Source organism: Engraulis encrasicolus, chromosome 6, assembly GCF_034702125.1.
Source record: "Engraulis encrasicolus isolate BLACKSEA-1 chromosome 6, IST_EnEncr_1.0, whole genome shotgun sequence".
NCBI lineage: Eukaryota > Metazoa > Chordata > Actinopteri > Clupeiformes > Engraulidae > Engraulis > Engraulis encrasicolus.
The window spans coordinates 33,423,369-33,448,368 of record NC_085862.1 but is presented as its reverse complement, the minus strand read 5'-3'; the positions used below and the strand labels follow the sequence as shown (position 1 = coordinate 33,448,368).

General features: G+C 45.6%; 2 protein-coding genes and 1 long non-coding RNA gene across 11 annotated transcripts in view; 2 read left to right on the top strand and 1 right to left on the bottom strand.

Annotated features, from left to right (window-relative positions):
* lnx1 (ligand of numb-protein X 1) overlaps nt 1–6,205 on the top strand; it is an 88,625-nt gene extending 82,420 nt beyond the window's left edge. For all 4 annotated transcript variants that reach the window (XM_063201337.1, XM_063201336.1, XM_063201334.1 and 1 more), the window contains 3 exons: nt 1,204–1,468; nt 4,671–4,829; nt 5,425–6,205. In XM_063201337.1, the coding sequence (XP_063057407.1) occupies nt 1,204–1,468; nt 4,671–4,829; nt 5,425–5,560 (560 nt within the window). In that variant the 3' untranslated portion in view covers nt 5,561–6,205. The remainder of the gene's footprint in view (nt 1–1,203; nt 1,469–4,670; nt 4,830–5,424) is intronic.
* Nucleotides 1–25,000, top strand: part of LOC134451139 (uncharacterized) — a 142,680-nt gene that overhangs the window by 73,289 nt on the left and 44,391 nt on the right. The window lies entirely within an intron of this gene.
* Nucleotides 7,538–25,000, bottom strand: part of fip1l1a (FIP1 like 1a (S. cerevisiae)) — a 57,874-nt gene continuing 40,411 nt past the window's right edge. For 5 of the 6 annotated variants that reach the window (XM_063201338.1, XM_063201341.1, XM_063201342.1 and 2 more), the window contains 3 exons: nt 19,241–19,523; nt 8,812–8,958; nt 7,538–8,127 (listed from right to left, as the gene is read on the bottom strand). In XM_063201338.1, the coding sequence (XP_063057408.1) occupies nt 7,971–8,127; nt 8,812–8,958; nt 19,241–19,523 (587 nt within the window). In that variant the 3' untranslated portion in view covers nt 7,538–7,970. The remainder of the gene's footprint in view (nt 8,128–8,811; nt 8,959–19,240; nt 19,524–25,000) is intronic. The other variant, XM_063201339.1, reaches the window with a different exon arrangement.

Here is a 25,000-nt window from a genome sequence, read left to right as displayed (position 1 = left end):
CGTGTGTGCGCCTACATGGTTGTGTGTCCTGTAACTAAAGCAGTCCCTGTGATGTTGTTGTTGCTGTGGTCTCCAGATGGCCGTCTTCACAGCTCTCCCCCGTTGGCCTCAGCGTCTCTTTCAAAACACACAGGTGTCTCTTTGTTGTGTTGTGTTGTGTCGAGCAGCGCCCGTCCCGCGCGGCGTGAATCAGGCATATGCCTCACGTTCGCACCCGCTGCGGGAGCCAGAGGTCTTTGTCCTACAGCGGGAGAAAACATTGGATTGATCGGAAACGTTCGCTATGTAGTGCCGCTAGACAAGGTTGATAGAACTATAGAAGCTACTATCTGGGGAGGAAATAAAACAGTGCAACTTGTCCTTTATGTAGCAAATGAGAGAATGATCCGGAATAAAGGCTCATGACAAGTGGTTGTCATAACAACCTCTTTTGTTTATTCATTTACTTGTCCATGCCCCTTGTACAGGTGAATTTTGAGGGACTGACCCATCATAAATAAACATGGTTGTCAAATACCGGTAACTGTCTTTTGTTTGTAACAATCGGCATGGACTTCATGAGTGTCAATCATACCTGACAATAACCTATGTTAATCCTAAGCACGACAAGCGGTTACTACAGTGACCTCTTTTTCCTTGTTTGTTTGCGTGCCCTCCTTTGACAAAGTGACATCTTGCCGAACATGAACTTCATGGAATGCTACTGTCAACCTAAACACGACAAGCGGTTAGATAGGGATCGACATGCCAGTCAACATAGACCCTGCTGTAAAGCTGTGGCTCCCACAGCAGAGAGGAAAGACAGTGGCCTCTTTTTCCTTGTTTCTCTGTGTTCCCTGCCTGTCTAGGTGAAATCCTGCTGAACATGAATGGCATGGATCTGACAGGGGCTGACATGTCAATCAACATGCTGTAAATCTAAACACAACAAGCGGTTCCTATAGAAAACTCTTAACCTCCTTTTCCTTGGTGGTTTGTGACTGCTTATCCTGGTGACATCCGGTTGAACATGAACTTCATGGAATCGACATGATACTGTAAAAACCTAAACACGACATGCGTTTCCCTCTCTTTCCTTGGTGGTTTGTGACTCTTTGTCCAGGTAACACCCTGCTGAACTTGAACTTCATGGAATTGGCTTGATACTGTAAACCTAAACATGACATACGGTTCCCACAATAGCCCTGTTTCTCCGTCACCCAGGTGACATCCTGCTGAACGTGAACGGCGTGGAGTTGACGGGGGTGACGCGCGGCGAGGCGGTGGCCAACCTGAAGAACACCTCGTCGCCCGTGGTGCTGCAGGTGCTGGAGATGCCGCCGCCCGACGAGAGCTGCCTGGAGAATATGCCACCGCTGCTCTCGCCCTCCTCCTCCGTCTCGCCCTCGACACCCGATGATGCCAAGATCCCCCCGCCGCCCAACGACGACTATTCGCCACTCTGGGTCTCCTGGCTGCAGCTGCCCAGGTGAGCTGAGGGCTACAGACAGCAAAGTATTTTGTATGGCAGTGTTATATAAAAATGCATAATGAAAACAGGATGAAACAAAGAATGGAACATTTCTGTAACTGTAACTGTAGCATCTCAGCCGCCCAGGGGTCCGTTTCTCGAAAGCGTCTTTGCTATCGTCGTTAGCAAAGTCTGTCGTACGAGCAACTCAACTGCATCTTGACAGAGGCGCTCACCACTAAATCCAAGGGAATGGTGTTACGTCTTAAGACGGTCTTAAGACGGTTAGCAACGACAATAATCGAGAAACGGACCCCAGGTGAGCAGATCATGCAATTGTATGCCATTGTAAAAAAAAAGGATCAAAACAGCAAAAAGCATACATACTTAGACATTCTTTAAAAATACCCTTGCTTTGAGGGCCCGGTGTCTCAGTGGACCAATAAAAATAATAATGCGCCATGCGGTTAAGCTGGGGACCCGGTTTCAAGTCCTGCCCGGGGTCATTTCCCAATTCGTCCCCTATTCTCTCTCTGACTTCTTTTCTATCACCATCTTCACTGTCCTAGCTCCAATAAAAGCATAAAAAAGTGCCCAAAATAGTGCAAGCAGCCCTGAAATTCTTTCGTTGAAACCCATAACATACATATTAGCCCTATTTTGAAAGCATAAGAGATCTTGCATTTTTGCCTTTAGGGCAGAAATGGGAAAATAAGTCGCAAAAACTTTGTATAAGACGATAGCACACAGCACAGTATTTGTGCAGATGGGCCTGCCCCTATTTGCTGAAAAGACCCAAGTACATCATAACAACATTGCTACGACAACAAATTAAGACTTGGTCATTACAATTTTGGTGACAATATGGTTATAACAGAGGTGCTGTGCGAAGAGATCAAATAAAATAAGCAAGTAAGGCTTAATAAAAAAAGCACCAAGCAAGTTAAAACCTTTATAAGGCTGTGATAAAAATAGACCGAAAATATAGGTCTTCAATCCATCCAATCTGTTGCTCCTTTTGGATGGATGAGAACTGTTTATTCAGGTCAACCTAGAGCAAAGCTTCTCATGGAAGAACATACCTTGTTTTGGCAACAATTTATTTTTAGCATGTTAAGGTAACACTAGCCCATTATGAATAGGAAGTGATACCATATCACAAACACGAATGACACGGCAGCCATGGTGATGTCAGTAAATGACACCATGATGATGTCATTAAGTCGCATTCAATTATTGTCATTTCTGCATTTGGCATCATTAATGACATATGTCATGCTTGTGTCAGTCTTGTGCCAACTCCTGCAAATACTGTCATACCCTTTTTTACTACTTAGATAATGAAGTCGTAAGACTCGTGCATTTGAAGGCTTAGCGCTTAGTCTAAGTTACCTGATAAGGATTAGGCTGTAAACCAATTACTGGGAATGTGGCTCTGGTCGTTAAGAGACCTCTAAGGTCGTTGTTCCTCACACGTTCTACACTAAAACCAAACATGGACCATGGCGTGTCTCTGACAAGTCTAATCTCCGCTTAGAAGTGCATGCTTGACGAGGGAGCACTGATTTAGTTCCTTCCAGATTGGCTATTACAAGAAGCTCCGTGACCACACAATGTACACTCTGAATTAATACATACTAATAAATACATCAACCCTAAAAAAACAAAACAGTTTAGCAAAAATGTAAAAAGCGTTGGTAGTAATTGTAGTGCCTTGTTCACATTAACCTTTAAAAAAATATCTGATGTGTGCCTAAAGGTTTGATAGCAAACCCTTTTTAAAAAAGGTTAATGCCAGCACAATAAAGGTTTTTTTAAATTTGGTAAATGATAGTGCCTTGAAGATCTCCTTCTGTGATAGAAGCAAGTATGTTAAAAGTAATTCTAAAAAGTAAAAGATAATTACTTCAAGGACATTCAAGGGGCCAGTGGCGACTCCAGTTGGGACCTGACACGAGGACATGAGCTCCTCAGTCGTCTCTCTCCTTCTCAGACTAGCCTCAGTGACCCTCCTCTTTGCTCAGTGTCTTTGTCCTTCTTTCTAAAATCCTTTATTCCTCTGCTTCTCTCTGACCCCCTGCTCTCTCGCTGTCCTCTCCAAACTTGACTGTGACAGGGCCAGCTGGGAGAGCCAGCCTGTCCTGAATAATAAGCAGACCCCCTAAACTTCTTTCCGGAACTTTCTCTCAACACACTGGAGACACTGTTGTCTCCTCAGGGAGAGAGCCCTCCCACAGCACCTAGATATCTCATCACCCCCCTCCTCTCCTCTCTTTCTTTCTCTCTCTCTCTCACCTTTGCAATCTTTTCTCCCCCCCGCCCGACCCCTCTATTTCTCTCTCGCTCCCCTGCTTGTCTTCATGCACTCTCGCCTAAGAGGCTTAGCAGACTGAGACTGTGCCAACAACATTAAATGGATTTAATCCCGAGACCACTTCCCATCTCTCTCCCCTTCCCCGTCCTGAGGTGTGATTTTCAGGGGCGTCGTCACTCGCTGGTTGTCGAGTTTGTGTGGGTGTGTGTGCGCGTGTGCATTTGTTTTTGTAAGGGGGATTAATCCTCCTCCTCCTCCTCCCTTCTTTCTTCCCATCCTCTCCTCTCCTCCACTGGAGGCCAGGGAGAGGCAGAGCGTGGTGGAATGTAAAATGGCTACTTCTGCCATCTTGACCCCCGGCCCCGCAGGCCTCCACTCCACACCAGACATACAGCAAACAGGCGAGAGTCTCCCCACATACCCCCTTCCTTCACTTGTCAAACAAACTGCTCCACCAGATAAGTGGATGCAAACACCCAACGAGGTGTTGTTGCCTTAAACTGCTTAAAAAACAATCAGGGGGACGTGGCTGAGCCACTGTGTAGATGGAGATCTTTTAGCCCGGGGGCCTAGCTGGCAAAGGAGCTTGTTTGTGCTCAGCTGTGGATGGAACAGGACAGGACAGGACAGCCAGGCGGAGCATGCCAGCTGAGGCCCCAGAACTGTCTCCCTTAGAAATAAAAGAACGGATGGAAGAAAGACAAAACGAAAAAAAAAAAAAATGAAGCTCAATCACATTTTAGCTTGCCTAACTTGACAACATTTAAAAAAAGAGAAAATAAATAAAAAATAAATTAATAATAAATAATCAAACAGCTCATTCCCATTCTGTGAACGCATCTACCTAGCTCGCTACTCTCTGTGATGTGATGTGACGAGTGTCCTTGTATTGTGTGTCCCCTCCAGGCACCTGTACTGCTGCAAGGACATCGTGCTCCGGCGCAGCACGTCCGGCAGCCTGGGCTTCAGCATCGTGGGCGGCCAGGAGGAGGTCAACTGCAACCAGTCCTTCTTCATACGCTCCATCGTGGAGGGCACACCCGCCTACAATGACGGCAGAATACGGTAACAAGCCCCATAGCTAAATCAGATGGTTTCTGTATTTACTGTCTGCCTGTATTTGTACACGAAGGTTCATTTTTTTGTGTAGCGTATTATTCTGTTTTAATCATTGTTTTTTTTGTTCGTCCAGTTTTTTACAGTCAATATTCTGCTAAACTTTCAAGTGTCTGTGTGCGTCTTGCACAGTTGTGTACTACTGTTGCAGTCAGGTGTTTCGGACCATTTGAGCACCCAAAAGCACTTGACTTTGACTTTGCGCATTAATGTATGCAGTATGCACCCATGGCTGTTCTTATCTGTACTGTATTTCAATTTTGCTTTACCTGCCCAGGGATTGCAGATGGAAATGAGCTGTTTTGGCTATAATCTGGCACATTCCATCTTTTTTACTTTTGTAAACAATAACTCTTGTGCATGGTCCCTGTTGTATTTCAATTTTGCTTTACCTGCCCAGGGACTGCAGATGGAAATTAGCTGTTTTGGCTATAATCTGGCACAAGCCATCTTTTTTACTTTTGTAAACCATAACTCTTGTGCATGGTCCCTGTTTGAACTAAACTCAATAAACTAAACTTGTGTTTCATCTGTACTGTTGCAGGTGTGGGGACATCCTGCTGGAGGTGAATCAGAAGAGCACCTGGGGGATGACCCATACGGCCCTGGTGCGACTGCTCAAGGAGCTCAGGGGCCGCATCACCCTCACCATCGTTTCCTGGCCCGGGAGCCTGCTATAGGGTAGCCCCCAGCAGCCAGGAGGAGGAGAGGAAGCTTAACAAACTTACTGGAACACTTTCAAAACCTGCTGTAATGAAAGGAGGGTGGAGCTTACTTGTAGTACAGTACACTGACCCTGCCCTGCTGGAGCCTATGACGGCCTCTGTGTGGGTGAGTGGGTGGGGCCTCTGGTTATGAACTTACTTCTCCGTTGGGTGGAGCTTGTGAAAAGGAACCCTGCCTGATAGGGCGGGGCTCCTGCGAATCACCACGCCCCCCCCTTGTCTCCAAAGACGAGGGCATGCAGGACATGTAAATGCTAGACATGGACCTTGCTCAGGAAAGTTGGACTCGGCCAAAGACTTCCAAGACGGGACAAGCCTTAGGGCAACAAGCCCCGATGCAGGACGATGCAGGACTGATCACAGAGGACACGTAGAAAAGAGAGATCCGAGAGTTCGGTTCCTTCGCGAACCCTTCAAAGAATCCTGGAAACAGGATCTCATCTCGAAAGAAGCAAGGACCGGAGTCTTTTCGCTCACCTATGACCATGAACTTTGACTTCATCGGTTCTTGGAGCTACGCCCTTTGTATCTTGCCTGAAAACAAAATAAAGGGATGGGTAAAAGAGCACGTAACCCCCGTGTCACATCCGAGATCTTCATCTCAGACTACTGGGGGAATGGTGAGGGGGGGATGGGGTGGGACTGGGTTGGGTGCTTGCAGCATGGAAATTAGCCCTTAAAGGCGAAGCCTATTAGAGCAGACAAAAGCTGTCGCTCCGCCTCACTGGGCGGGGCTTGCTAATCCAATCCTGCTGAATGGGTAGGATGGGAGGGAGGGAGCGATGGACCAATGGGGTGCAGGCTTGGGATGGGCTTGCAGGTAGCTTTAGTCTCACGTAGATTGCACAGCTTTCTCATCTTTTCCCCCCCTTGAACACTGTGTTAGCCAGGTGCATCTTAGCAGGCCCTTCAGCTAAACGAAGCGTTAAAGTCGAGCAGGTGATGGTTAAAGTTCAGGAAATCCTTTTGAGGGTCAGTACAGGAATGGGGGATTGGGGGGCGGGGGTGGGGTTCAACATATGTTGCCAACTTGAATTAGTTTTAAGTTAGGAAAAAAAATTCTGCGTTTGAGTCATGTTTTGTTACTGTAAATGTTGATGTTGGGAAAAAAAATACAAATCTAAGCACTTGTATTGTTGTTAATTTTATTTTTCATGTTGCTTTTTGCTGCTTCTTTTTTGGTTCTTCTATTTCTATGGCCTTTGGATACAAGCTTTGTTTCATGCTGTTAACAACAGTGGTTATCTCATGTCAACTTTGACTCGCTTTTGAGACAAAGGACACATTTTTTTGCCAAGTAGTTCTGTCTGTGTTGGTATGTTCTCAGACGCTGTTGCTTAATAATAATACTATTTAAAAACACACTGTAATGTTTAAAAAAAAGACAAAAAAGCTGAAAAAAAAGAAAATGTGGTCATAATATCGTTTAAAAAAAATTAAGAAAGGTATTTACTAATACTAACTCTATAAAGGTGATATTGTGGGGGCCTTACTGATTTTCATACCTTTGAGGGAAAGCTGTGTGGGAGAGGTGTAGAGAGCGGTGGGTCTGTTGTGTGTGTGATCTGCGTCTCGCGTCTTGGCCTGTGTAGTATATTGTAACTGATGGTACCTTTGGTAAAGATCAATAAAGTCGTTCTACAAGGCAGACTGGGAAGGTCGTTCCTTTTTCCTTCAGTGTGTGTGTGTGTGTGTGTGTGTGCGCATGCGTGTGTGTGTGCGTGTGTGTGTGCGTGTGTGTGTGCGTGTGTGTGTGTGTGTGTGTGTGTGCGCATGCGTGTGTGTGTGTGAGAGAGAGAGAGAGAGCGAGGGGGGTGGGGGGTGGATTGGGCAAGTGAGAATGTGAGTCTGTGTGTGTAAGACTGTGGACACTATGGATCTTGGTACTGGGTATGGTGCAAAAAACAAAGGCAAAAGTCATATTTGCTTGAAACAAAAATATTTATAAATAAACAATTGTTTCTGCAAAATCAAACAAACAAAATCAATATCCCTCTTAGGATAACACTCCTCCTGAGCACACAGTTTTGTCAAATTAGAGCACTGCTCATAAAATTAAATTAAATAAATTAGTAAAACAAAATTCAAGTATTTCTTTTTTAATTTAACTATGAGGCACAGTTTTGTTAAATTAGAGCAGCACTCATAAAATTAATTAAATTTGATAAATTAGTAAAACAAAATTCAAGTATTTTCTGTATTTGACCTTGAGACACATTTGTAACTTATACTTCCACTTCAGAGTTGGCAATGTAACAGAAAAAAAATAACAAGGCTCACATTGGGCATGTAGTTCAATTGACAAGGGCGGGAAAGTGTCTCTCCCACCAGGCTCTGTGATTGGTCTGTATGGCTAACTGGCCTGTCAGTCTGCCGCCTCTGATTGGGTGTCTGCTTCAGGGCTGGGCTCCTCATTGGCTTCTCTGTTCTCGCGGGCGTGCTTCTGGCGCTTGTGCCGGCTTCTCTTGTGACTGTGGGCCCCCTCCTCACTACTGTGTCTCCTGCGCCTGCTGCTGCTCCTGCTGTCCTCGTTGCAGTACGCACGCACACAGGCACACACGCACACACTCCCACAAAAAGCAGACATATAGACAAACAGATACAAAAACAGATACATACGCAGTTACACAGACAGACAAGACATAAAAGACAGACAGACAGACAAACAAACAGACAGGCGCGTACAGACAGACAGACAGACAGACAGACAGACAGACAGACAGACAGACAGACAGACAGACAGACAGACAGACACACACACACACACACACACACACACACACAATCAACAAAGGTGGAGTAGCAACAGAATTCAACAGTGAATGAAAATTGCGGCAGTGTTTGAAATGGGCTTCCACTGTGTGTCTACACTTCACAGCAACACACACAAATATGCGGTGCAATGACATACAGTTTAGTGTGTTAACATGCATGACTGCGCCACACTGCAGTTCACATGAGTTTGTGCTTTTGCGTTTCATGGTCAGAGCATATTGTGAAGTTGTACTGAGTCAGTGTGTTGTATGGGCTTGTATGTTCTTTCTTGACAAGAGTGTCTATTAATGTGTCCGCATGGGACTGCATATGGCAGCTGCTGGGATTGTGTGTGGTTACCTGTGTGTGTATGCGTGTGTGTGTGTGTGTGTGTGTGTGTGTGTGTGTGTGTGTGTGTGTGTGTTTACCTAAATATGTGTGTGTGTGTTTACCTGTGTGAGGACTTGTGCCGTCCCTCAGCCCTTTCGCGGTGTCTGCGTTCGCGGTGTCTCTCCTCTCTGTCTCGCTCGGGGCGATCCCGATGCCTCTCTTGATCCCGCTCGCTGTGGCGTCTCTCCTGCTGCTGACGCTCCTCATCACTAACATGCACACAAGGATTCCCACACAAAGACAAATGCAGGATTATGCCAAATTAGTTTAACTGTTTTATTGGGAATGTCTTTTCTTTTGTTAAAATATTTGGTTCCACGTTAACATTGTGTGTTAACACATGGACATTTTTCACCATTATACTCTCAGTATTCTCACAAAATTCATAAAAGTACAATACATTACACTTGGTCATCCAAAACAAAAAACACAAAAACACACGTATTTGAGCCCTTTTCTTTTATGGAAAATCAAAAGAACTCCAAAAAATGGCACCTCATCATTAACCCCTATATGCCTGTACGGCCCCAAATTAGACCTCCATGTTCCCGTGTGGACCCCCATGCCTCTGGGTAGCAGCAGCAGCAGCAGCAGCAGCAGCAGCAGCACTGGCACCTGTCCTGTCCTCTGGCAGTATAATTGCCTCTGGAACTGAGCTCAGCGATAGCCCTTGAGAAACACCATCATCTCCTCAGCACTGTCCTATACTGAGTGACCTTTCCCTAATCTCTCTCTCTCTCTCTCTCTCTCTCTCTCTCTCTCTCTCTCTTTCACACACACACACACACACCTGCGCATACACAAACACAAACACACAAACACACACACACACACACACACACACACACACACACACACACACACACACACACACACACACACACACACACACACACACACACACACACACACACACACACACACACACACACACACACAGCCACACACACACACACACACACAGCCACACACACACATGCTCGAACACACACACACACACACACACACACACACACACACACACACACACACACACACACACACACTTGTTCACACGCACACACACACACTTGTTCACACACACTTGTTCACACGCACACACTTGTTCGCACACACACACGCGCACGCACACACACACAGGTGTGTGCGGTATCCCTGCAGTGGGCCATCTCCGCTGTGCAAACAGCCTCATTATTTAGTGAGCAAGCCGCACTCCCAGAGGCCAGAGATCCTATCCAGGGGCTAATTCATTAATCTACACTGCACACCAGCCCTCTCTCCTCTCCTCTCCTCTCCTCTCCTTTCCAGCCTGCCCTACCTCCCCTCCTGTGGAAGACGATGCACCTATGCCCACAACTCATACACACAGTGGCAGGGACAGGTGCACGAACACAGGCAGGCACGCGCGCACGCACGCGCGACTATACCTATATGCCCACGACACACAGAGGGGCATGGGATGTGCCTCACATACCGATACCGATACATAGTCGCACATAAGGGAATATTAGTCATGAAATTCACCTCCTCACTGCCAGTGAATATTGCTTAGTCATGGACTTACCTTGCCATCTCTATACCCTCTTACACACACGCGCACGCGCACACGCGCACGCACGCACACGCACACAATTAATTTGCAATATTCACGTGTCCCATTATTCATCACAGTGTGCAGGTAGAGGACACAGGGAGGAGTGTGTTGTTCAGCTCACACTCTTAAAAAAAATCACCCTTAGGTCCCACCCTCAGATACAGGTGACCTGTTTCACCACACACGAACACAAAAAAGACATATGTATGCACACATGCACACACACACAGACACTGCAAAAAAACCTTACAACACACTCAGAAACAGACTCCAAAATGTCCCACTTTTATATTTATATTACATGACAACACGCGCACACGCACACACAGGCAGAGCAGCTGGAAGCTGAAAGAGCTGCAAGCCAAGCCAACGGTAACGAGAGCCATAATGGTGCATGGCACACACATGGGAGGAACAGAGCAGAAGCCAGGTAGAGGAAGACAGGATATGAGAGAGAGAGAGAGAGAGAGAGAGAGAAAGAGAGAGAGAGAGAGAGAGAGAGAGAAAGAGAGAGAGAGAGAGAGAGAGAGAGAGAAGGGTAGAGGCAGAAAGAGAATGAGAGGGAGAGAACGAAGAGAGCTAGAGATAGTGAGTGTGGGGGGGAGAGAGAAAAGGATGAGAGGAAAAAAGAAAGGAAAAATAAGGAAGAAGCGCAATGAGGGGGAAAAAAAGAGCGAGAGAAAGATGATGATTTCCTGCCCTCAGAGATTTGCAGTGAGGGAGGCAGAGAGGGAGAGAGAGAAGGGGAGGGAGAGAGGGAGGGAGGGGTAGAGAGGAGGAGGAGAGGGGATGGAGAGATATATGATCACTCAGTGAACATGTGGACAGGACACCGTGTGCTATTTTTAGAGCACCGAGTTTAGTCCCTGGGCCCTTATGGATTGGTTGACATTAGTCCAGCAACCGCCAATTAACAAGGACAAGTGTGTGTGTGTGTGTGTGTGTGTGTGTGTGTGTGTGTGTGTGTGTGTGTGTGTGTGTGTGTGTGTGTGTGTGTGTGTGTGTGTGTGTGTGTGTGTGTGGCATGGTCAAGGATGAATGTATTTATTGCGTGTGTGTGTGTGTGTGTGTGTGTGTGTGTGTGTGTGTGTGTGTGTGTGTGTGTGTGTGTGTGTGTGTGTGTGTGTGTGTGTGTGTGTGTGTGTGTGTGTGTGTGTGTGTGTGTGTGTGTGTGTGTGTGTGTGTATTAAGGCGTGTGCGGGTTCGTGTGCGCATGTGTGTATGTCAAGGGCAAATGATGAAAGAATGTGTTTATGCACCATAAAAGAGCTTGAAGCACCGTAAATAAGACAATAAAACATGTTTGTGTGAGCATGAGTGTGCATGTGTGTGTGTTTTGCAGAAGAAAACAGATAAAAAGGTTCAGTTTTCTTTTCCCATATAATCTGGTTGACTCCCAGCCCTTTGGAGTGTGTATAAATCAATTTCCACTATAATAAACACCTCCAAAAATGTTTAAAGTCCAATACATGAGAAAATATGGGACTGAGAGAAAATATGACCAGAAAGTATGAGTGTGTGAAATGAATGTGTTTCGGCATGTCCCCGGTTTGTGTGTGTGTGTGTGTGTGTGTGTGTGTGTGTGTGTGTGTGTGTGTGTGTGTGTGTGTGTGTGTGTGTGTGTGTGTGTGTGTGTGTGTGTGTGTGTGTGTGTGTGTGTGTGTGTGTGTGTGTGTGTGCATGCATATGTGTGTATATATGTCGGAGGTCTTGCCAGCTGGAGAGAGGACAAACCTGTCCACACTGAGCAACAGGGATGAGATCATATCATATGCAGAGGACAAGTGTTCACCAAATGGCCCAGCAGCTGCAGAGAGGTGTGCTATACCATACAGGAACTACAGAGAGAGAGAGAGAGAGAGAGAGAGAGAGAGAGAGAGAGAGAGAGAGAGAGAGAGAGAGAGAGAGAGAGAGAGAGAGAGAGAGATGAACCGACAGACAGACAAAGCATGTGTGTGAGAAACAGAGAGACAGAGAGGGGGAGAGATGGGGAGATGAACAGACAGACAGATAGACAAAGCATGTGTGTGTGACAGAGAGTGCATATGTGAGATGGAGAACAGACCAACAGACAGACAGACAGACAGACAGACAGACAGACATAGAGGAGGAGAAGAAACAACCAGATGAGGGTTAGAAATAGATGGAAGGAGGATGACTGGGAGGCGGGAGGAAGAGTAGAGCGGAAGAAGGGATGAAAGGAGCTGAAAAATGGCTTGTGGTGAAAACAGAGTCTGCAGGAAGTAAGAAAGCAAGTGAAGCCAAGAGATGTCAGGCAGGCAGGTCAGTGCATCTGAATGTAAAATGAAACCACTTGTCAGGTAGATAAAGCTTCTGGAAAGACCCGTAAGGCTGCTCAGGGCAAAACAATATAACATAGGCTATTTAAATTCTGCCACGACTGACTACAGCTCTATCAAATCACACAGGCACATCAGTCAGGATAGTCTGACTCTTTACTGCCTCCTCTGGTTATAATCAGTGTGGCAGGCCACTTTCATATAATTGTGATGATGCATACAAATCAAATGGGCTGTAAAATGGTAAGATACGGAAATGGCGTCATCCTTATCCTGTCCTTTAAATGCCCTGTCCAGAAGCTGTGTCAAATAAAATTGTGTAATATATCCACAAATCATCCACATATATGATCCATTTTTTTCTGCTCTTTAGAATATGACTGTTCGAGCTGTATTTTACAAAAAACAGATAAGGAAAACATAAAACCCAGCACAGTACCAGCGTATTGAAATAAAGAATGTACATTTCGCAAACGTTTTATTAGTATGGACAATTTTTGGTGATTCTGGATTCCTAGATGTTTATGAACTAGACAGGCACCTTCTTAGTGAGTGCACGTTGGTGAGGAAAGATCGGACAACATCCAGTTGCCCCAGTGCTAGCATACAATCGAATTTAGAAAAAAAAAAATTAAATGGCTTTTTCTGCATTTTGGCATTTAAGAACTCATCATTCACGTCTTGCATGAATAACAGTTTTTAAGTGTCATACTTGCCTCTACCACAGCACGAGACATATAGGCGGGGCAGATACACAGGCACGCGGTAACAGTAACTGAAAAGGCCAGGGCTCAGCCACAGCCACAGGCTAATGTGCAGTGTACATACTGTACCAGTGACAGATTTACAACACATGCACTACTGTACCAGTGACCTTCCAGCGCCGGCAAAAAAGAGGGCAAAGCAGAGGACGGCTGAAAAATTACATGAACAGATTTGACACTAACCACAGTTATTTTTTCCCTCTCTCTCCCTCTATACACACAAACACGCATACTGTGTGTGCGCGTGCACGCACACACACATACACATACAGTACCGTGTGCTTGTGTGTGTGCGTGTGTGTGTGGTGTGTGTGTCAGAGTGGCTCACAGATGTTCCAGTGCCCTGGATTTGGCCACATCTCCCCATATAACCTCCTGCTGTGAGCTACGACTGTGACTTAGCCTAGCATCCACCTGCACCACACGCTAGCCCTGCGGCGTTAGCCCAGCTGCGTGTGTGTGTGTGTGTGTGTGTGTGTGTGTGTGTGTGTGTGTGTGTGTGTGTGTGTGTGTGCATGTGTGTGCGTGTGTGTGCGAGAGAGAGAGAGAGAGAGAGAGAGAGAGAGAGAGAGAGAGAGAGAGAGAGAGAGAGAGAGAGAGAGAGAGAGAGAGAGAGAGAACAAACACAAGACATGAAAAGGTATCCTTACAAACAGCAAACATAACCTCAAAATTGCAGTTGAGACATAAAAGTGAAAGAATAAAGGGTATCCGCCACCACCAGGTTCTGCTCTGATGCTGGAAATAAAACAACACCAAACACCAGTATGTTTCCTCACAAATAGGGGTGAGAACGCAGGGGAGGTAAAGAAACTCTTTTTCAAACGACACCATGGCTACCAGCGAGTCTTTATGTACTTTGTTTTTTAACTAGGGCTGGGACTCGATAAAACATTTTAATCAAATTAATCTAAAGGCTTTGAAATCGAATTAACACATTGAATACCGGCGGTGCTCACGGAATTATGTCGTAGAATACCAGCGTTCTAAGCCCTTTTTTGACGTTTTTTTGTAGACTCACAGCTTATCATGTGATAGGGCCACTGAAATATGTTATGACTCGTTCGAAAGTGGAGACGCTGCCCTCTTAAGCTAGATTTATGCTTTGCTCGCATAGAATCTGCGTCCGTCCGTTTTCTGTCTATGCGCGTCCACGCCCCCCTCTCAGAGGCTCTGCGCCCGTCGTCTAGCGCCTCGAAAAAATTCTAACTATCCGTCGGACGGACGCGGAGTACGCAGACAAAAAGGCACTATGATTGGTCGTCTCGCTACTTCCTTGTTCTGTTCTTGTGGCAGCGCAATGCCAGTAGTTTGCGAGAGCAGAGCTGTATTCTGTTAAAAACTTTATTAATGCCTTGTGTGTAAATGTGTGTAAATACACGAAGCTAAGCTAAGTAACAAACAATGCATCAGTTGAACACTCGTGGCACAATGCCTGCGGTTTTACTACCGTTCCTCCACCGAATGTAAACACACATCGGCAGAATCAACTGTCTTTACATGCTTGCATTTTCTGCTCGTGAAAACAGACTGGGTATGTCAAATAATGATACCACTGCATTGCCTTTGCAATTTGTGTGAAAATACCTAGCTAACCGGGATAGAAAGCAACATTGCTTAATAATGACCGCAGTGCTTACAATGTAGTGAAAGTAGCCTAATCGCGCAATTTCAAATGTGGCTGGCAACGAGACCTCGGACCTCGCAGAGCTCGCAGATGCATGAATACAAAATTGGTTCGTGGCCACTCCCACGCGACTTTTCACGCTCGCAGTTGCTGAAGTCTAATCTGACCTTTAGTAGGTGAAAACCGTGTGTCTCTACGAGCTTTTATTGCCGAGCAAACCCATGCTAAACCGAAGCGGGTATCCATGGAATTCAGCTACAATCGGAGATATTGAGGTTTTTGTGAAGGGTGCGCTTCTTCAGAATGTGACGAGTTTGAAAGGGGATGAGTTGGTTTTAATCACAATTTGGTGCAAGGTTAGCTCTGACACACATCTTCCTGCTCGTCAAGACACACCTCCTGCTCTAAACCACTACGACACCGGCAATCAATGCCCTTCGAAATCCACGTTTTTCACACAGACTGAACACAAGCTCTTTGCACACATGCAGAAGGTCGGACATTTGCTAAAATAGTTCCCGATGACTCCCGAAATAATAGCCCAACATTGACAACAAATCCCAATGATATGATGCTTAGATGTAGCCCATCCGATCCATATGTAGCCATCTATGCTAGCTTCTGGCTTTTCACATACAGGAAGACAGTTCAACATAGGGGTGAATAATCAAATAAACTTATCTGGTTGGCGATCAAACTTCTAAATCGGAGCGCATTACTCCAATTACAATTCGGGTGCCATTTTGATCCAAGGAGCTGGTAAAGGTCTAGGTAGCAAGCCCAGAAAGTTCAAGATACTCCTGGCACGATATACAATGGTCTCTGTGTTTACCTATTGCGTGAAGTCAGACACAATACACGCTACCGATCGTAGGCTACTAGGGAAACAAACAACAACATAGCACGATTCACGAATACGGCAGCACACCTCCTGCTCTGTCACACTACGACATCAGCAATCGATGCCCTTTGAAATCCCCGTTTTTCACGTGGACTGAACACAAACTCTTTGCACACATGCAGAGGGTGAGACATTTGCTAAAATAGCTCCCGATGACTCCCGAAATAATAGCCCAACATTGACAACAAATCCAAATGATATGATGCTTAGATGTAGCCTAGCCCATCCGATCCGAATCATATGCGGTGGCAGATGGACACTCCCAACTGAGATCGCTCCCGGACGTGTAGTCCCAGGTGTTTCTATCACTCCCGGACGTGTAGTCCCACCCGATTATATTTCACGTATTATCATACACTGCCACATACAAGCAATTTAAGGTTAGGGTTAGGTTTAGGGTTAGGTTAGAGTTAGAAACAAAAAACTAACATCAAAAAGATAACTAGCTCCGTTATATGGCGGTGGGATCGATAGTCTGGCTAGTGGGGGCGAGCCGACATGGGAGCGTCCTGCGTTGGGAGCGACAATCAGGGAATCATGATATGTAGCCATGCTAGCTTCTGGCTTCTCACATACAGGAAGACACAGAAACTTATCTTTTTGGCGATCAAACGTCCAAATCGAAGCGCATTACTCCAATCACATATCGGGTGCCATTTGGATCCAAGGATCTGGTAAAGGTCTAGCAAGTCCAGAAAGTTCAAGATACTCCAGGCACGATATACAATGGTGTTTACCTATTGCGTGAAGTCAGAGACAACACATGCTACAGTGACCGTACTAGGGAAATCAATGCAGGCAGCGCGATAGGCGACATGGGTTGGCATCCAGACATCTTGGTAAGTTAAATTAAAATATCCAAATCATAACACTCAAACATCATAACAATCAAACAACTTTGGACTGCAAATGTTTGTCATTTATGTCCATTCCATCACAGAGCTACCAAAATCACATATATTGTCCATTGAAGGGTGTAGATTCAAAATATGATATTTAAATGCAAAAACGTATTTTTACGTTTTGGTATACAACGCATGGGCGTGAAAAACGCATTATTACGTCGTCGGTACTCAATGTGTTAATCGCATTTTAATAGCATTTAAATATCTGACTTGAAAACAGTGAAAAATATTTTTTTTCACATGGATTTTAAATAATTACAATAAATAAGCTTAATCTAAAAATATTATTAATTTTTAAAAGAAGAGAGAACTATTCTCAATTTCAGCAGGCTTCACCATCAGGCGTAATACTGCCCTCCACTGGTCTAAGTTAATCCAGAACTATCTAGCTATATTATACTGCGATTAATTTTTTTAATCGCATTAATTAATTAATCGAATCATGTGATTAATTATCCGAAATTAACGCGTCAATGTCCCAGCCCTATTTTTAACATTAAATAAAGAAAACAATTTGCCATTGCAGTTTGGTATATCCACTAGTTACACAACTATCATACGTCATCTGTGTGCTTTGTAAAAATGCATTTAGTGTCGCCGCACAACACATAACAAGCAGAGTTGCCGCTGGTACAGTGCTATGGGAAATGTATTGTGCAATCAAATTATTTTTACTCTACTTGTAAGTCTAACTCCTGTACATCAAAAACTATGCACTTGAGTAATAGTTGTGTATAATAAATACATTTGTGTTCACATATGCCTGTACGCGCGCCGCGCATGCACGCACACACACATTCTCTCCACAGCAGTCTGTCGCTTAAGGATACTCAGAGATGACAGAGGAAAGCAGCCACCTGATAAAACAGTAGTGTCGTGGTGTCGTGGTGTGTGTGTGTGTGTGTGTGTGTGTGTGTGTGTGTGTAAGACACATCTGGCAAGGCACATTTGCAAAGGGCTCAGCTGGCTTTGTATTGGGTTAGTATTGCAAGTAAATCTATGGTCACAGACTCACAGCAATGCCATGCAAGCAGTTTGAAGCACAAAAAAGATATCAAACAGAGAGTTAATAGCAATGAGGGAAACCGTACAAGTCCTTTGTCCTAAAACTTGAGTCTCTACCACACTATTTCTTTTGTTTTGGGAGTGTGTGAGTTTGGTGCATTAATGACCTCTTCCCCATTCCTCTCAAGACCCACACTGAGCCCCCATGGCTTGCTGCAGTCATCTATCTCTCTAGCCTTTCTCTGTAGCTGACTCTTTCCCCCTCTCCCACCTGCCCTCTCCCTCTCCCTCTCACAGTGTGGTCGACGCTGCCCCCTATGTCCACAGTGTGCCTATGACAGTCCACTGAAATACCCTGTTACTGTGACCTGAGGGCTACGCGCTCTCCTCTCGTCTCCTCTCCTGTCCTCTCCTCTCCTCTCCTCTTTTCTTCTCCAGATCTGCCCTCCTGCCCTCCAGCACTTCTAAATATAAGGTCTTTATTTATTTTCATTTGACTAGTTCTTGTCTTCTCACACAGTTGCTTCTCATTGACACGTCTTTGTTCCTCTTTCTTTTTCTTCTTCTTCTTCTTCCCCTCTTTCCCCCCTTGCTCGCTGCTCCTGTGTTGATCTGGCCCACACGTGTTTATGTGTGGGCCAAAGTGGGACTGCTAATGTGGACCAGAGTCAACATCTGTCCCCAGTACACAACAGCTGGATCTGGACGCACACAGACACACACACACACACTCATGGGCTGTGCGTAACACAGACACGACCACACACACACGGTAACAATAACACTCGCAAACCTTTGTGGTAACGTGCATGCATGTGCACACACACGCATGCACGCACATTTTAAGTACAGTTTTATTCACCAGTATAAAGGCCCTGCGTGCGGATAAGGGCACATAACAATATTATTACCATAGTAGGTCAGTCCACTCTGAATAATACTGACATGATTGCATCTTTTAGTGTAACAGCACTTTGGTATGCAAACTCACAAGCTCAAAGTGACAAGATTTTCTCAATCTCTTCATTGTAAAATCACCGGAAAAACACCAACATGCACAAATGCCTATGTTTCTTGCCCTTCACTAAATACACACACACACGTGTGCAAAAATCTTGTTTCCTTTCGCCCTTCACTAGAAATGCAGTCAGCTATACAAACACTGACAAACACAGACAGACACACACTGAGGTAACCGGAGCATGGTACCATGCCGCTACACTGCTCCCTTGGGGCGCCATTGGGGGCTGCCCCCTTGTACGGGTGAAGCATACATGCAATTTCATTGCGTACAGTGTGCACTTGTGTGCTGTGGAGTGATGTGTCACAATGGAAATGGGAGTTGGAGTTTCCCAGGTGAGCTTTCACTTTCACTTTCACTCATCTGTCACTCACCTGTGCTGATGTGAAGGGGAGATACTGCGCTCCCTCTCTCTTTGGCGCTCCTTTTCCCTTTCTCTCTCCTTCTCCCTCTCTCGCTCCCTCTCTCTCTCCCGCTCGCTGCGTTCTCTTTCATGGGCCCTCTCCTTGGCCTTGTCTCTGTCTCTGTCTCTCTCTCGTTCCCGTTCCCGATCTCTCTCGCGGCTGGCGTCCCGCCTGGCGTACTGCTCCCAGGCCTTGCTGGTGTCCATCAGGCCAGGCCACGAGGTCACGCTGCTCATCAGCGGAGGGTACACACCTGGTGGGAGAACATCGAAAGAACAGCATCTGAACAACGGTAACGCAAACATACATGCACGACTTGCACGCACTCACACATGGACGCAAGCACACAGGCGTGCACATGCCCGCACATGCATGCACAAGCGCACTCACACACACAGACAGACAGACAGACAGACAGACAGACAGACATACACACACACACACACACACACACCTCATCATAGGAGGGTACACACCTGACCTGACTGAGTAACATCTCGGTGAAATTTGCAGCTAGAAGCAGGCTTCACTCTTATTTACTTAGATTGTGAGGGTGCTGGCCCAAATGCTCAACTCCATTCTTCTCAAAACAAGAGTTACAGGTGACCTGAGGTGATTTCCCAATCCTTCCCACCTCACTCTCCTGTCACCCTCACACTGTCCTATCTCAATAAATTAAATAAAAGGCCCAAAAATATCTTTAAAAAAAGTTAAAGGTTATGCTGGTTACAATTAATTGAACTTAGAATCAATCCAACCAACAAGTGTTACTGTAAATTGATTAGGAATGACAAAAAAACATGACGAACAACAATACTGTTTATTAAGAATTTTGTGGTCATTTACTTTCTCTGAACAGCTTGACTCATATAGGGGACTGATAGCTAGAAATATCTCACATATGGACTGGCTGAGAAACAGAACATGAACACAGAGAACACATTCGCACAGAACATGACAATGTCAAAGAACATGACTACACACACTATTGTATATGAATAATTTTGTGGTCATTTACTTTTTCTTTAAAGTCTGTGCTTTCTACTTCTGTGTTCTACTACTGTGTTTCTTCAACGTATGTACACTACTGCACGTGTTGCGATGTGATTCAGCCTTCTCAACTAAATAAATATTCGATTTAAACTTGGTGACACTTTATTTTAGGGTTCACATGCTAGTCAGTAATGGTGACTTAATTGACTTATGAGACACATGTAAAGAAAAATAATGTGTTAGATGTGAATTTGCAAGCTTCTTGTTTGTTACCTATAAGGACGTCATAATTGGCATAATCATAATTAAGACCTTGTAGGCCCTTAATTTTGTTCAACATGTCACGTTGCTTACACAGACAGTAATTAAGCATGTATCAGTGATTAACGTGTAAACCTTGAAATACAGTGCTAACTTAAACCTCTATCTCCTAGTTCAAATCGGAATACTGATGATCATTTTTCTTCCAATATCACTAGCCCTAGATGCAGGTGCACTACCAGCTGGGCTTTCCCCTCCTGCATTTTGTCATTTAAACACAAGACACGTGAAACGACGGCAGTGAGGGCACCAACATGACCAAAAACGCGGGCATGATCAAAGGACTGCTTGGCTATCGCCATCTCAATAAGGAGAGCTATTCCCCTACTCATGTGGCCCTATTATAATGCTGAAGAAAGGGGGCAGTCGGCTCAGATCCCCAGAGAAAGATGAGGAGTGTGTGTGTGCGCGCCTGTGCGAGAGAGAGAGAGAGAGAGAGAGAGAGAGAGAGAGAGAGAGAGAGAGAGAGAGAGAGAGAGAGAGAGAGAGAGAGAAGAGTGTGTGTGTGTGTGTGTGTGTGTGTGTGTGTGTGTGTGTGTGTGTGTGTGTGTGTGTGTGTGTGTGTGTGTGTGTGTGTGTGTGTGTGTGTGTGTGTGTGTGTGTGCTTGGTGGGGTTCCTATCAGATTTGCCTTATTGAATTTCAATGGTTTCTAGCACAGCAGACTAGTGTGAGAAAGGCAATGTTCTTCACAGGACTCCTGAGATGGGACCTGAGATGGGAGAGACAGACAGACAGAGAGGAGGAAATGAAGATAGAGGGAAAGGACATACAGAGAGAGAGAGAGAGAGAGAGAGAGAGAGAGAGAGAGAGAGAGAGAGAGAGAGAGAGAGAGAGAGAGAGAGAGAGAGAGAGAGAGAGAGAGAGCATGAGATGTACAGGTGGATAAAACGGGGAAATGGGGCAGAGATGAAGACACTGAGTGAGAGTGAAGAGGAAGAGAGACAGACGGAGAAAGACACATACGTAGACAGAGGAAGAGGCGCAGACGGAGAGATAAAGATAGAGCAAAGTCAGACAGGCAGAAATAGAGAGAGAGAGAGAGAGAGAGAGAGAGAGAGAGAGAGAGAGAGAGAGAGAGAGAGAGAGAGAGAGAGTGAGATGTAGATAAAGGAGAAGCGGGGGTGGAGGAGTGAATGTTTATGTATGCGTGTCCGCATGTGTGTAGTCTTTTTCCCACCTGGCTGATCCTCACACAGTTTTGTGAAGTAAACAGAGTGTGCATGTCTCTGGTGGAGTTTATTCCCACCGCCATCAGCTAATCAAAGAGGTAAACAAGAGTGGACATGCGCTTCATCGCCGTCTCTCTCTCTGCTTAGACGAGCCTCTATGACTGGAAGGGCCCGGAAATAAAGACACGCATGGATGCACAGACACCTTCAAACAGCATATAGAGGACTGATAACTAGAAATATCTCACATATGGACTGTCTAAGACACTCGCTCTGCTGCATACACCTACTCACACAACCATGCACAAACGGCAAATAGATTTTTTTTTTTTTTTAGGACAGGTACAGAGTAAATTCTCCAGTGAGCAGCAGTGCAAAATAGACAGCGTCACTATTGTTGTAGCCCGGTGCCTCAGCCTCAGCATTTTGCACAGGGACACACACACACACACACACATGCGCGCACGCACGTTCACGCCAACGCGCGGCTATGCACACACTCACAAAGCCACTCTCTCTCTCGCGCACACACACACACGCACACACACACACACACATTCACACACACAAAGTCTATCACACACAGATGCACACACAGAGGCGAGAGGGTCAGACAGTGTGCTGTGACCTTATTAACCTGCGCTGGCAGTAATGATTGGTGTGGAGAGTAAAGTGCTGAAGCGCCCAGCTCGCTCTCTGCTCAGCTGGCAGTTCTGTTCTCAACGCCTATTGAACCGAGAGAGATGGGGAGATGGCGACCGAACCCGGCACACACACACAGAGAGAGAGAGAGAGAGAGAGAGAGAGAGAGAGAGAGAGAGAGAGAGAGAGAGAGAGAGAGAGAGAGAGAGGGAGGGGGGAGAGAGAGAGAGAGAGAGAGAGAGAGAGAGAGAGAGAGAGAGAGAGAGAGAGATGGGTAGATGGTGACCGAACAAGAGGGGAAACGAGTGAGACAGAGAAAGAGGGGAAAGAGGGAAGGCAAAGAGTGTGAACAGGGAGAGAGAGGGAGAGAGAGAGAGAGAGAGGAGGAGGAGGGATAGAAAGAGAGGGATAGAAAGAGGGGGAGAGAGAAGCAGAGAGACACTGTTTCGAAACCAGCGCTATCATTTTCTGCCATTTTTCCTGGAGTGCTGTGGCTTACCTTGTCATAAAGATAACTTCAGCACAGAGCAGTGTGTTTGTGCACAGTGTAATTGACCATTTACAGGTCTTGATAAAGCTACAAACTAGCATCGCATGCCCTTTTATGACTGCTAATTAGAGTCTATATGTATAGCGTGCACAGATTGTACACCTACTATTTCTGACGTGTGCATTATTGTTATATATACTTTTTCCAATTTCCACTACACCACCGAAGGTTAACGAACATCATGTGTACGAGCTGCCATGTGCAAAAAAGCTTTCTCTGCACATCCATAAAGGCCAAGCCATGCTCATGAGAGGCAGTCTGATTGGAACACGACATCCGTGGAAACTTCACAGCTTTTGTCAAAATTCCGCATTGGGGTTACAGACGTGTTGTCCGTGATGGGCTCATGGAAGTGCTTTCTCTACGCCCCCCACAGCACTATATGTTAAGACTTAAGACTATTATTAGACAACTGACAAACCGTTGGTGAAGTAGCCAACCTTTTCCATTCAGTCAATACCAAATTCTTAAATCAATGAAACGAGGAGGAGTGTGTGTACCTTTTTTCAACATAGAGCTGTGGGAATATAGATAGCACTAGGGCCCTTGGTCCACTGGGTTCCGTGGGCCCATCACGGAAAGCACATTTGTGACCCCATCACGGAATTTTGGCAAAGTCTGTGAAACTGCCACAGATTTTGTCAGTAAGGGTTAGATCATTTATTGACATGCGACATGTCAGTGACATGCAGAAATGGCATGTCAGACGAAGGCTATATTTTTACCCCTAAACATTTCCTTACCGACAGGTTTATAGGTTGGTGGACACACATTATTCACTGACAGGTTAAGGTTAGGAATGAATTTTGGTCTTGGCAGTTTGACATTGGACACACATTGTTCACTGAGAGTTTTAAGGTTAGGAATGAGTTTTGGCCTAGGCAGTTCGACATTACAAACATGGAAACCCCATTAGCGTGAACATGTCCGTGATCACAATTTCATGAAAGGGGAAATGTAAAGTAGACGTTTATTGATCTCTACGCGTAGGCTAAGTGAGAGGACATGCACAGGGGAGGATTTACATACTAGTGAGCATGTCCAATTAATCTGCCCATATGTAGAGTCTCGTGTGTGTGCGTGTGTGTGTGTGTGTGTGTGTGTGTGTGTGTGTGTGTGTGTGTGTGTGTGTGTGTGTGTGTGTGTGTGTGTGTGTGTGTGTCTGCTGCATGTGCACAATCCAAGAGCAGATGTCTGTGAGATGTCGGCTAAGGATTTGTGGTGCTCCGATTAAAATGTCCCTTGCATTCACATCCAACTCAAACACTTTTCAAACTCTCTAAAGGGAGTGAGGAATTTGCTAAAACTCCATGTCTCTCTCTCTCATAAACACACATACTCACACACACACACACGTTCACAATCATGGACTTTCTTTTTACGCCAATCAAAGCCTTGGGGCCAGATTCGTTCAGAGCTTAGGATGGCTTTATGGGTAAAAATCCCTTGACCCTGCGACCCCTATCGCTACTGTGGCTGCGACCTCCGCGGCGCATCATCAACCCTCTTGGATTATCCTGAGCCTGCTTGGCCCACGGCCTCGACTTCCCAATCCATCTTCTGCGGCGGCCACCCGTCACACACAACACAGCTGACCCAAGGACAGTCGCACACGGGGGTATCTCGGTCAAAATCGCAACCCACATTTCAGCCTGTCACATCACAGCTGATCCAGGGAAATCTTGAAAGATGGCCTCCAATTCCAGAGCCATACTTCAAACCGTAATCGGTCAACTGTCGAGGTTCTCGGAAACACCACGAGAGAGATAATCCCTGACTCCATTCCTCATTTCACGGCTAGTGCTACTGTTCTTGAAGCAGCAGCAGCAGCAGTAGCAGTCGCCATCATCATGCAGGATTTCAGCATGACTGACACTGATCTGGGAACAGTGATCAGAGACTCACACTCTGAAGACAATTCCCAACTCAGCCATAGATGTTATGCTCTGCAATGCTCATCAATGCCTGACCACTACATCTCTATCGCCAAAACACTAAACACAGTCCTGTTTTCACAGCTGCACAGCCACATTTTCAGCACAGCACACTTTGG